General features: G+C 41.0%; 1 protein-coding gene across 1 annotated transcript; it reads right to left on the bottom strand.

Annotated features, from left to right (window-relative positions):
- Positions 1-334: 334 nt before the first annotated feature.
- On the bottom strand, positions 335-12,121 carry tgfb3 (transforming growth factor, beta 3). Its single transcript, XM_030776408.1, has 7 exons — positions 11,649-12,121; positions 6,000-6,163; positions 3,983-4,112; positions 2,745-2,852; positions 1,747-1,921; positions 816-969; positions 335-636 (listed from the first exon to the last, which is right to left on the bottom strand). The coding sequence occupies exons 1-7, from the start codon at positions 11,992-11,994 to the stop codon at positions 478-480; spliced, it is 1,236 nt and encodes a 411-aa protein (XP_030632268.1). The 5' UTR covers positions 11,995-12,121; the 3' UTR covers positions 335-477.
- Positions 12,122-14,150: the final 2,029 nt, after the last annotated feature.

Consider the following 14,150-nt stretch of genomic DNA (forward strand, 5'->3'; position numbering starts at 1 on the left):
ATAAAGCAGCTCCTGTGTTGTCACTTTTAAATAGGCTCTGTCATTTCTCTGTCAATTACATTAAGACTGAAAAGTTTGAAAATGCCCAGGGAGTTTGAAAGGAAGCAGTGAGGCAGGTCAAAATGCTGAAAAAAATGGTAATGGAATAAGAATTTAACACATACACAAGCACGCACACACACACACAGACACGCATGCACACACACACACACACACACACGAAGAACTCAGTTTTTAAAAGATTTGTCTGGAGAACTGAGAAGTCAGTTGAGTGGCGTCTAACAGCAAAGCCATTTGGAAAAAAAAAAAAAAAAAAGAAACACTTTTTAGATGATGTAGTCTGTGGCAGCAACTTGTTCCAGGACCTTGGCACTGGTGAGAAGGGTGTGTAGAGGTATTTTTTAAGGGTCCAGTTCTAACCTCCTCTCACTTCTCTCTTCAGCCTCAGGTACTGAAGCCTCCTCAAGGCCAGTGCCCTCAGCTACACTTGCATGATTTGACAATCATGTTGGAGAGCTGCTCCACTTTGGGTGTTCGGCCCACGTAGTATAGGATGGTGAGAGGTTCCAGGTCCTGGGGCACACAGCAAGGAGAGGCAGAAGCCTCAGGGTTCAGAGTGTTGTACAGACTCAGCAGCTTTGGAGAGAGAAAAAAAAAAACAGAAAAAAGCTTCAGAATGTAAATATGTTGTGTTTTTTTGTGTGTCTTTGTGTATGTGTGTGGGGCATTGGAGTGAAATGGGTTCTCAGTCGAATATGCTCATTTTTGCCCTCTGGTGCAAGTCATTAGTGTATGTGTAAGAATGCCTGGCTGACCGAGCTGTGCGTGGTATCAGCGCTCCGTAGGTAAGGACAGGGTCCTGAGCAGAAATTGGCATGGTATCCTTTGGGTTCATGGATCCATCGCCAGCCAAGATCCTGACGGAAGTCAATATAGAGACGTCGTACACAGCAGTTCTCCTCATAGTTCCTGTGAGGGACAAGGACATAGACAGAGAGAGAAATAGCTCCATTAACTCTCAAATAATGGACAATACATGTCTTTCTTTACATACCTTTCTTTGCTTTGAAGAACCATTTACTCAGAGAAACCATTATAGTCTCAAAGAATTAACACCATAAACTCTTATTCAACCTGTGCTATTTTTATTCTGCATTATCTTCCAAATGTTTGGTAATCTGTCTTTAGACAACCTGGAATTCCACTGTGAGGTGTGTCATTTTTTTTCCCTTTCGGATCGCATCCAGGTCTCCAGTGTTGTCTGTGAGGAGCACTGAAAGATCTCTACACTAAGTAGGCAGGATCCTGCTTATAACCTCTCCAGTGTGAGCACAGGGACAGATCTCAACTTGCATAGAGCTGTTGAAGCCTTCTGCCATGATTAAAGCTGTCAGATGCTAATTAAAATGATTGTTTACACAAAGTTAAGGTCAAGAATGGAGAAATAAGGTGTGCTATTAGTACTTTTGCTTAAAGCAAAAGACGTCTGGTAAACAAGGTGTAATAAAAAAATAAAAAAAAAATTATAAATATTTTCCATCCTGCAGCAGATGTATAATGGGTCAAGTCTAATTTCCAGGCATGTCATTTCCAGACATGTTGCCAACGACACGTGTTTCGCATTGCTTCGAACAGCACTGTATTCTTTTTCTTGCCTTGTTAATTAGGCCTCTCTAAACCAGGTTGAATCTAATAGTAGCTATTCAACAGAGAGCCCAAAGTGAAATAACGTAGCAACCCCCTCACGAGAAGCAGTAGTTGGTGTCTAGTGCACGTTTGCGTCGCCTTGAGGTTGGCGGGACGTCCAGGCGATGGGGCGGCAGCATCATAAGAATGAGATGGGGAAAGAGTTGTTCCTTTTGCTTCTTCAGACGACCCTGATCCCAACGGATTTGCTGCTCTTCGTAGTCTCCGTCCATGCCTACAAAACACAGTCCGTTAATTGGGAGAGGAAGGGAAAAAGGCTAGGAAAAGGAAAGACTAGTGAAACTCTCTGAAAATAGGTGGCAAAAACATGTAAAATATATGTTTTTATCATTGTTCCCCGAGAATTTCACTAATAAAAACTACTAGTAATTACTGGTACAAATCACTGGTGTCTTAGTCACCTACAGTTGCGTAAACCCAACTCTGCATCCTATTCCCATTCACAAGTCAATGCTGGCCCATCCCACCCCACAGTCTACCCAGCTGTCTGCTCATCCGATCTGCCCCTGATAGCTAAAGCAGCTCAGCTCCCTGGAGAGACGTCACCAGTGGATACGGACGCCCCTCTTTAATTCAGGGCCAAGTGTCTGAGCGCCTATGGCAGCGGTACATTCCTCCCGGCGCGGACGGCTGAAAGAGTCGAAAACGTTCCCAAAACTCCCGGGACCCCTGGGGCCCTCAGAACTAAGTGAGATTCCAGATCAAATGTGTTCTCATGATCGGACTCACCATCTCTCACTTTTCCGAAGGAGGAAAAGAACTATCTCCAGCTACTACTGAGGCCCATATGCATTGGATTGGACATCAGAGGGCTTTTTATGTAATCCCAGATCAGAGCATAAGGTTGGTGGAAGAGAGCAAAGATGAGGTGATAAAAGGCATGAAATTGAAAACCAAAGGAAAATACAAGCAAAGAAGTTAGCAGATGAGATGGATATTCTCCATACTCATGTGTGCCGCAAACCCTCCCAAAAAGAAAAGTTAAAAAAAAAAAAAAAATCAACATGCCATCTCAGGTAGGCTAAGGTGCCCCTTACCTTTAAACTTGACCTCCAATACTTCATTGACATTTTCAATGATGTCACCATTGGGGTTGAATGTGTGACACGGACAGTGCACGCTAACCTCCAGGCCAAGGTTGGACTCTGAGCAGAATAAAAAATAGTTCAAACAAAACTAAATAGGTGAAAGAAAAATTTCACCTACATTTTATCCAGCAGATTTTATTGAGATAACAACAAATATTTTTTTTGTTTGTTGTTCCAACATCAAGGCCAAGACTGGTTGCTGGAATAATTGGCACCAAACAAATTACAAAGATAAGGTTGCATTGTTAAACTTGATTTTACGTTAGCTGATTCCTAGGTATCAACTGAAATATTGCAAAGTGACACATGCAATCAGGAAAAAAAAATGGCCCCGCACACCAGTTAAGAATCTGAAAAAGTAACATGTAGAAAAAGCAACAGGCTAATCCAGATGCTAAACTGTTCACAAGCTGCCAAATCCATTCTACTAATCTCAACTAATATCAAATGTTCCTTCTTCAGCCATCTCAAGTTACTGAGTCCTAAGTTACAATCAGTTGTTGAAACTGTTTCACTTCATTGTTCACAAAATTCCAAGTCACTGACTAAAGTTGTAGACAGGTGAAAGTCTATCACTGGCCAAGAACACATTTGTTTTCATCGATGCTCTTTCAATCTACAGTACATTTCCCATGTTTCTAACCGAAAAAAATACAGGATCACCGTGGGTGGTTCGTAATATTTAATATCTAGAGTTTGGCATGTTTTTGTACTTGGTGGGTGTCCTCATAAACAATCCAAACCATTTTTAATATTTTGGGAGTAACCAAAAGTCTTCTGAGGTAAAACACAAAAGTAAATAGTACTTTTCTTTTTTATACTACAAAATCGCTGTGAGTCACATTCACTCACAAATTTCAGATTTTTCAGACTGCATCTCCAGATGGTGTAGACTTTGAGGATTGCACAGATGGGATCACTTGACATTTAAGTGGCATGTAAAAAAGTTGATTTCAGTCATGCATACCCTTTAGATGCTCAATAAATCTTGACTTAACTCCAAACTGTGAAATCCACACTTTGGGACAGTCTGTAATCAATGTTTCTCAACCATAGAAATGTCTAATGAAATTATGCATGCCTCTTAAGACTCCTGAGAGATTTATGAACATCTGTGTAGATTCATTTGAGGTAGGTTGATTTGAAGTTGGCTGTTGATAGATTAAAAGTGGTTAGCTCACACTCACCTCTGTACATGAGCCATTCTCTCACTGTTTCAGTAACGTCAAATGAAACCCACTCTGGTGTTCCCTTAGTCAGGACGTTTTTGCCCCCGATGTAGCGCTGGTTGGCTATGTGTTCATCTTTCCGAATGATCTGCCAATCACACACAAGCGGTTAGCTGGTGTATTTAGCTCAAATTCTTTATCAACAGTTAAGTTTGGTTATTATGTTAAATGGAGCAGTGCAGGTGAATCTGTTGCAACAGTAACTTTGTCAAACATAATCTGAAATAGATACCATGTTTTTATTATATTAGATTCAATTTCACATTGTACTGGCATTGAGCATCCCTGCTGAGACACACACACACACACATACACACATACACACACAAAATCCAGACATTGGCAATGCAAATACTGTCTCAGCCAGACACTGTGGGATGCCCAGGGCCAAAGCACTCTCTCTCTCCTCTCTTTCTCTCTCCCTTATGGAAAAAATGACTCCCATTGAGTGTGATATCCCCGTTTTGGACTTTAATGTCTGTTTGTAGCCCCTACTGCTAGTTAGAGAGCTAAGTCTTCTCTCTGAACCGTCATTTCAGACTGTAGTCTGTTTCTGCACCATCAGTTTTGAGCTCTATGTCTCTCATACATTCAGCCAGTGTAACTGCTGTATCTTATAATGTTTTCTGCTTTAACAAATTGACATTTTGTCTCTTCTCAGACAAATTTTGTAAAACACAAACTCAGAGAGCTGCTTACAATGGAATATTTTGTTTGTATAAATCCTGTCATAACTAAGAGACTGTAGCCCTACAGTCTATTCTAAACTTCTTTAGTATGATAAACCTACTTGAGCTGTTCTCCATATTCGATAAGCACATTGAGGTCTCAGAGCTCTTTGGCTTACAGAGCAGGGAGGGCTAATCAGCTTCCTGGACACTGTCAGTGTTGGGCTAATCAGGTTCCCGAACACTGTCAGACCTTAATCTAACTTCCTGTGTGAGTAAGTCGGGGGTGGAGGAAGAGGGGCTCCCGAGAGACCCTTCAAGCTCAAATTCAGTGTGTGGGGGCGAGAAGGTCTCTACATGCCCCCATCTCCCCTCCCTTCCTCCCTCTGTTCCGCCGACCCTGTCTCTATCTCCTGCGGGGCTCCTGGAAACCATCTGTGGGGGTGTCAGACTGTGGTGGTGGAGTGTATGGGGGAGAGGGGGGGGGGGGGGGTTCAGCCTCAGTCTGATGCTGAGGTGGTTTACTGGCCCATGTCTCTCTGGCAGGAAAACTCTGGAACCTGATCATGAGTTTCAGAGTAATGAGAAAACTGAGAGTAAAAAACTCCCATTGTCTAATACTCGTGTATTTACACACACACGTACACACACACACACACACACACACACACACACACACACACACACAAACACACAGACTCCCATGAATCCTCAGTTGTACACCATGCTTCAACACTTATGCGCTCAGACATAACTTTGTAGCAGCTCACATAACCGCAGTGACGGAAATTCCTACTGTTTCTCTTGGATAAGTACAAACCTATCACATGGGGGAAGTAAAGAAAAAAACTGTTTGATTGACAACAGGTACTGGCCCTTAAGCTCTGAGTGGCAAAACGGAGCTGTGCTCTGAGAGTTTCTAAGAATCTTTTCCTTTGTTCAGTGAATTTTTTACAAATGCACTGCTGCATAAACCATTCAGTTTGTGGCACCTGGAATAATGATCAGACCTTTAAAAAAAAACATAGAGGGAGATGTGGGGGGGGGGGCAGCTGGAATAGAGGCTCCGATATAAATTTAATTCTCCTTGGTTCAAACCCATGGCGCTACACAGCACAGTAAAAACACTTGAATATTGTCAGCCTGAGAATTTGAAACAAACATTTAGTCTTGCAAATTGGCCAAACCAAATCTGATCTAGCACAGCAGATTACAGGACTTAAAACAAGAGGCTAAAAAAACGTTTTCCCCCTCTGCTGTTGCTGAACACAATAGGCAAAGATTAGCATTGAATATCCAATACTCACTTGATAGAGTTCAATGCGTTGTTCATTCCTTTTAGCACTAGAATTGGGAACACGCAGTGCGCGGAACTCTGCTCGGAAGAGGTTGGTGGCATTCTTCTCCATGGTGGAGACGTTGAAACGAAAGACTTTCGAGGTGATGCCCTTGGGACAGTAGGGTAAATCATCTGCAAGGAAAAAGGGGTCAAAAGGTCAGCATTCCCAAAACCAGTTATGACATTTCACGCCACTGTTCTGTTGCAGCAAATTAAATGTTTCATTCCTCTTTGCCTCCAATCTGCACTCTGTGAATGAAAGCAATCATTTGCACTGAAAGAGTGCGGAGGCAAAAGCCACAAGTCCATCTGTTTGTACTTTGTGGAGGTCCGAGTTACCAACAAGATGAATTCACGAAATGAAAACCAAATGTGCCATGTGGGGTGAGTGGACCGGGCCCTGACAGGCCTTGGATACAAGCGTGGGTACCTCCCACTCCTGCTACTACACAACAGGTGCCTTAAAGCCAAAGCCCTGCTTTAGACTGTGGCTGTATCCGCTTTGGACATGTGACTGCAGGCAGTTTCAGAGCATCCTATCAAAGTGATACAAAACAAAGGAGCCTTGTTGACCATACAGACATACCCATTTCTAAAAGCACTTGGTATATTTCATCTCAGAAATGAGAGGATGGGCTGAAAATGTGAGGCTGTGCTGAAAGCTTAAGGCTGAACTTTCAGTAACGCAGAGGTAGACTCTTGTTAGACAGCAAAAGAAGTATATGTATAGTACATTTATGTAATACACCCATTATTGCAGTTTGGCTGTTATGCAGCACAGATGACTTAGCCTCTATTCAATTATTCTTGTTTACTGCTTTAGGAGCCATGTTACTGCAACTCCATGTGCCAAATGGAAACAATAATTTAAAGCCATAATAATGATTTGTCTGTTCTGCTGATTGCAGCAACACAGCAAAGTTTCAGTTCACAGCAATGTAAACTTTGCCTGACCTAACGAGTAATCCCTCTTCATATTTACTGGTGTTTCCTGAGTACCTTTATGTATTGGTGACTTTTTCAAACTTAAGACAGATGTCATTTGTAATTTTCCATTTTTTGGAGGCACAGTAGCCTCTTCTGTTTGGCCGTTTGCTCCCCCTCTATCCATCTATCCCTCCATCCATTCAACCTTCCTTTTGTGTCCCTTGCCAAAGGTGGAAAACCCCACTTTGAGGGGAGATTTGAAATTCTAATCAGGTCTTTACTTTCCTTTTGGATGACCTCATTTTTCCCATTGCAATGGTTTTTAGGTGGATTTCACATTATGGTGTATTTGTTGCCAAGGCTCTAGCCTGTAGGTAATTTGTTCCATGGCTGTGAGTGCACGGGATTGCTGGTTTAATTGCAGACAAACACATGGGTAGTTTACATCCCCTGTCCATTATCAGGTCTAGGGTGAAACTCAGAGGCGGAATGCTGACATCACCACTGCACCTGAATTAAATATCTGTCAGCATCTCCGAACACTTAGATATTGTTGCTTTGTGTCACTGTAACAAGAAATAAATGTATACTTATGGACAATCATGATAGTGAGTTGACTTCCTTTGATAGTAACATTACTACTGTACAGTTAGGTAGATATCAAAATTTAAAAAAAAAAAAAATCATTGAATTTATAGAAGGGATTTTTTATGTATATGTAAGATTAAACTGTTTGTGTTTTATGAAAACCAGGTGTTCAGCAATGTCTTAGCAATATATTTTAGCTGTACGGCTGAAAAAGTTTGAATTCATTATGCTAATTTGAATTTCAGACATTAATGATTTTCTCTTGATCCTGATTAGATCTCCTAGTGCTTGTTGTTTAGAGAGGGCCGATCTCTCAGCTGATAAGTAGTAGTTAATTAGCTGTAGCTCTGGCATCACAACAATGGTTTGATTGTTCTGTTTGCAAAGGTCCAGCAGCTAGAGCAGAGATTTAAGAGTATTATAAAAACTACCAAAAAAACCCAAAACAAAACTTCAGTACTTGGATTTAAAATGGACTCCTCTTTGAATACTTACTGGCCATTATAGATATTCCATTACCCTCCAACACACACACACACACACACACACACACACACACACACACACACACACACACACAGAGGTCAGGTAACATCACTCAGAGACTCTGAATGGCAGCCTTTTTCAATAACTGACTTATGAGTTTCTGGGAAAGGAGATGGGACAGTTTTGAGAAACTATTTCTCAACACATGTCATTTTCAGACCAATAACCAGTGAACTGTCTGAGATATTCTGGATATTGGGTAGGAAAAGCTCTGGCTGTGAGGTCACTGTGGACCAGAGTACAGGAGGTAAACACAGGAAACGCATCAGAGGACCATGAAGGAGCAGGTGCTGACCAGCTGGTTCAGGAGAGTTTGGAGTGCATTAAAACAGAGGTACAGAAGGCTGTGTGCCTACCTAACACACCTCACACACCAGCTGGCCTGTTTTTTTGTTATTATTGCACCAGACATATATCTAAAACAAATTTGTATGAAAATATATGACACTCTTAATAGAGGTCATCAAAGAGAACAGTAGAACACTTGTGGAGAACTGTATTTAGGCAGATTTTCATTCTTAAATCTTATTCATGTCTTCCTGGTTGGCTACTTTAAGAGAACTGAATATGTAACTTATCTTCAAAGTGAATAAAAGAGATAATATTCAGACAATATGACAAGACTTTTGAGAGCAGCTGATAAACAAAGCAGTGTCTGTCAGTTAACACTGAACTCCAACATACATTTTCAGTTTGAAAAAAATGATCCAGATAGATTATAATACTAAATATTTTGAATACTGTACTTGTGTTTCCAACCAGGTAATCTGTACCAGCTAAAAATGTGTTTTTGCTCATAGATTGGCCCTGACTTGAAACAGTCCCTTCGTCATCTACCATCTGTCTTTTAGGATTTTTCTTTTGGAAACTCATTACTGTTGACCTCTGCAAAGTAAACAGCCGGAATATCTTGTTTGGCTATTTAAAGTCACTGAGTAAGTATCACCACTTTCACAAAGTGAGAAGAGAAGAGAAGAGAAGAGAAGAGAAGAGAAGAGAAGAGAAGAGAAGAGAAGAGAAGAGAAGAGAAGAGAAGAGTGGAATGGGAGGGCGGACTTTGGCCCTACAGACTTGGCCAGAGCGTTTGGTGTCTGTTTTGCTTCGAAATGACATCACCTTCCTACTATTCCATATATCAGAAACACCGCAAGTCTGAAGCTCAAGTCCACATCCCTCTCCCCTTCCCTCCATTCCTACATCCCCTCTTCCTGCCTGCTGAATCAATGATTGCTGAACACCATATTTTGGTAATGGATCCCTGGGGGAGGTCATCTCTTTTGTACAAGCCTCAGCCTCTACTAATATAATTCCTGCAAATGTGGAAATCACCCTTGAGCAAAAAAATGCCAAAATAGTTTCAGTAGTGTTTTGTGTATGCCCAAAAGGTCAAAGATCACCATACCAAAACAAAGCTAAACAAACTAAGGCTTGAGCCAACATAACAAAACTACGGAATGCAAGTACAGGGTTGTCCAGTCCACTCTTAGACTATCTCTAAGGGTGGAGATGTGGGGAGAGGGAAAGATGGACACTTTGGAGACATTTTGTGCATTATCCACTGTGACTTAAAACCTTAGTCTTTGAAAAGGAAAAAAAAAAAAGTTGAAGAAAGGAAAATGGGAATGTCACTGAGCCTCTCTGAGTGAGAGTAAGCCATTTCTTAAATGTTTTGAAGACTGAAAGAGAGTACAAAACCTGTAAAAGATTCCACCCACAGCACTTTCCAAAATGCAATGCATGCAAAAGTCATTAGTTCAGTCATTGTGAGTGGAATGAAAACACACATTACTGTATCTCTGTGGTGACAGAAGCCATATTCTCTGATATCCAACAAGGCAAGTTGAAATTACCTAATGGAAAGTCGAGGGACGAGGAAAGAGATCATTCAGCTCTGGCACCAATTATAGATGAGGTTGTAAATGTTCTCCACTCCCTCCCCTCACCTTAAAAGCTATGTTTATGTGTATGAGCTTACAAAGATCAAAACAATTGGCTCTAAAAGTGGTTATCTAGCCATTTTATGAAATCAGGTACTTTTATAAAGCAATATAAAGCCCTTTTATTTATACTACTGACTATGGAGAGTGACTCTGGGAGGCTATATTTTCTGTGTCAGAAGCACTTTGTTTGACCTGAAATCTACATTTGGCACAAGGGCTTATTTGGGAGCCAGAGGACGGTCTGTTCAGTGTCCTTCCAGCATGAAACACCTGTTGATTTGAAAACAGCAACATGATGCAACGACCCTCTCCAAACGCTGAGCAGGCCTGCTTCCAATTCTATCCAGTCTCCAAACGGTTTGCGATCTCCCGAGAATTCACTGCAATGAGCATTAGGGAAGGGGGTGCTTATCTTCCAGGAGTGAGTTCGGATGGGATATCTGGCGGTCATTAAATGAGTATTACTCATTCATTCTGACTGTTCGTGAGATGTTAGCTCTGGCCGTCAGAAGACTAGCCCGTTTCGCGTCTAGGCCTGACATTACAATACTGCATAAAATTTAGAAAAGGGCCGTAAAACATTAGCAGTGTCAACATATGGTTCCAGACTAACAGTAAAATTACAATTATCTGTTTAAAAAGTGGTTATGGAGCCTGACAGGGAAAACACTGATAGTTTGTTCCATGAACAGAGAGAAGGCGTCAAAATTATTCCATTGGAATGCTTCAGACAGTCTGGTCTCTGTGAGTTCAGCGAATCGGACTGGCGAGCTCAGCGACATCTGAGTGAACTCATAGACTTGAGAGCAGGGCTCGGGCTGGCTGAAGAAGGATTTGATGGTGTCAAAATTCCAAGTGAATCACTCTCCTGATGCTGGGCAGAGGTGAACGAGCACAATTTTGAAATTGATTTTTTTTTTTTTTTTTGTAAATTAAACTGCTTTCATTCAGTGATACTTTGTCACAGGGTAATCTGGGCCCGTCTGAGCTTGGATCGACACGTTGGGATACTAGGGGCTGATGGAAAATCCACTAACATACTTTCCAATGAACACCATAGTTTTGGAGAACGCATGAAATAGAATAGGCCTGTATAACTTACGTTGACTTTCCAAATGCACGAACCACTTACAAAATAGTGTTAGAATTACAAATAGAAGTACTTAATTTAGTGCAACTATGGAGCCTCATCTATATAATTAACAGATAAATCTGAAGCGCAACTTCAAAACAGCCTGCCCACCGACCCGTTCACCTCAGGAGTTTGTGTCTCCACTGTTTGCGCGCCCAACCACCACGGCTTATTTTCATTGTTTGTGAGACATCCTCATTCATTACTTCTCATGGCAAACAACCAAAAACATTCATAACAAATAATATTACGCGTAGCTAGCTGAGCGAAGGCATTTGAATGATGAAATTACGCACCGAATTTGTGGCGCAAGTGGGAAATTGTCCAGATATTTTAATAACAAATATTCAACAAATTATTTTTGAAATTTTAAGAGTTGTATCCACCTCTGTTAAAATAAATAAACACAAACAAACAAACAAACAAACAAACAACACTGCTTCCTTTTTTGGCACATCTGATGGAATAACCAGAACCTACTTACTGTTTTCTGGGAGTCCTTGTAGCATATTGAATTTGTGTATTTCTTTAGCGTAGTATTCAGTCTCCGTGTTATCTTGGCCGCAGGTTTGCTGTCGGTCTCGGCCCAGTTCCTCGATCAATTCTTTTGTACTGTTATAAAGCGCAAGCACCTGGTAGGGTACCTGACTGGGACTGAGTGCTTGGGGAGGACTGGTTAGTCTCAGCTTACTAAGTATCTGTCCCCGGATCGCCTCCACTCTCTTTTTCTTTATGTGGTCAATGTCCACAGTGGTGCAAGTAGATAGTGACAAAGTCATGGTCACGTTGTTCAAAAGAAAGAAAAACAAAAGTGCTTTGCCCAGATGCATGGCTGATTACCTCTTTTCTCACCTGTATGTTTTACAATCTAAAATCTTCCAGTTCACCCAAGTGAGCCTCAGTCAGTGGTAAACTTAAACAAGAACAACTGAGAGAGGGAAAAACCGACTGGAGTTAATTCCAGGTTATCCTCTCAAAAGGCTGGCATTCAAGTTGTGAAGGAGTTTTCCCCTTGAAATTCCATTCTGTCAACTTATAAAGAGCGGCCACTCAACGCGATCCAAGTCTGCATTCCAACAATATTCCATAACATAATTAAAGTAATATCATTATTATAGCTATTTTTTTTATTTAAAAGAACGCACTCTTCACGTTCGCACAAATATCTCGCTGTCCCGTGTGCATTATCCCTATAGATTTAAACTGCTGTTGTCGACTTCGTCTCTCCCCCATTCGGCCCGCTCATGCCCCTCTAGTTCCCTCTGTATTCACGGACCCAACAAAACTTTTTTGCTCGCGCTAGCTTTTATAGTGATACAGTGACGGCTCTGTGTGACGTAGGCTACTCGGAGGAGGAGTGCGAAAGTGAGCTTTGACACTCGCTACAAATTTTCCCCATTCATTTGCTGGCCACGTACATACCCGTGGATTAAAAGGAACTACGATCATAGTCACTGATGGTTAATAACAGTAAAATGTGATAAAATAGTTTCTAATATGAATATTCTTATCTTAGACTCACACCACGCAATCAATAGCATGCAATGGCGTATGCACAAACAGGCGCGCGCGCGTACACACACACACACGCACACACACACACACACACACACAGTGAGAGAGAGAGAGAGAGAGAGAGAGAGGGAGAGAGAGAGAGAGAGAGTTTGTGCGAATTAAAAAAAATGCTCGCGCCCCCCCTAGTGGTCCTACACTTGAGATGCTTCGGACAGCCGACGTCAGCAGTCTTGCCCTGATTTATACGGGATGATTGCATCAACTCATTAGTCTATGATGTTTGTGATATATAAACGCAGTTAAAGATATAAATACAAATATAGTTGCTTGTCACTTCTTAAATGACATTTGCATGGATTAGGCCTTAAAGTAAAGCAAAGCAAAAATAGCAGTCCACCATCAAAATCAAAATAGTGCTGCAAATACACAATAATATTTGATCTGACAGGAAAGTGATTTACAGGGTGAAAGAGTGAAAGCAGACAGTTTAATAAATGATCATGTTTTGCCTTCAAAAAATTAAAATAAGGGGAAAAAAACACTTGTTAGTATTCACCTCAACACTACAGTGACCATATCGTTGTGTTACTCATTCTTGGTTTAAAGTAGTTTTTTCTTGGATACTTAAGATTTTAGAGAAGTTTGACCAATTACTGATAGTGAAGACATGCATGAAAACACACCTGTAATTCCCATAGATCTTTAAATTACATAGCACAACTGGCATGCAGTATAGTGTCCTATGGTGGTGAGAGGTACATATCAACATTTCTATATATGGCAGGGTTCAGTTTGCTTAAATCAACATCCACTGGCAATATCCTAGTAAACAATACTAGACCCCAGATTGCTGGCACTCAACCAACTATCCATTGACTTCCAAAAATAAACACTCCATCGAATCCCATGAACTTAGATTAGCTCTCCAACAAATACTTTTGCCTCAGAGACAAGTAGGAAATTCTTGGGGAACAGGAACGGCTCTGCATACATTACCCCCTCACAATTTTGCAATGTCCTCATATTCAGTGCCATCATGTTGTATCTTTGCTTGTAAAAATGTCCATATTAATACATAAAGGAATACATTTTACAATGTCAAACAAAACACCCATCTTGTTATTAATGAATTACTCATAATTACTCATGTTACTACTACTATTAGTAGTAGTAGTGGTACTACTGCTACCAATAATAATTACAATCACTTATTATTTAAAGATCTATGACAATTAGACCTGGATGCAGGAAAAATTTGCCAGCTTCAGCCGGGAGTGGCCTCTACATGTGATATATTTGTCTGTTATAAACCTCATACTTTGCTTCCCTTCATTGGCTCCCTATTCATGCAAGGGCAGATTTTAAGGTCCTCTTAAAATTTAACATACAAAATTTTACATGGGGTTGCGCCGGCCTACCTATTTGACTTAATTACACCCTAAGTTTAAGTTTAAGTTTAAGAGTTTATTTG

This window comes from Chanos chanos, chromosome 1 (genome assembly GCF_902362185.1).
Source record: "Chanos chanos chromosome 1, fChaCha1.1, whole genome shotgun sequence".
NCBI classification, from domain to species: domain Eukaryota; kingdom Metazoa; phylum Chordata; class Actinopteri; order Gonorynchiformes; family Chanidae; genus Chanos; species Chanos chanos.

Excerpts from the sequence above, each read along its gene's own strand:
- tgfb3 (XM_030776408.1), bottom strand. The coding sequence starts at position 11,994 with ATGCATCTGGGCAAAGCACTTTTGTTTTTCTTTCTTTTGAACAACGTG. Across the intron at positions 6,164-11,648 it reads ACAAGGACTCCCAGAAAACA|ATGATTTACCCTACTGTCCC; the intron begins GTAAGTAGGTTC and ends TTTTCCTTGCAG. Across the intron at positions 2,853-3,982 it reads AGAATGGCTCATGTACAGAG|AGTCCAACCTTGGCCTGGAG; the intron begins GTGAGTGTGAGC and ends TATTCTGCTCAG.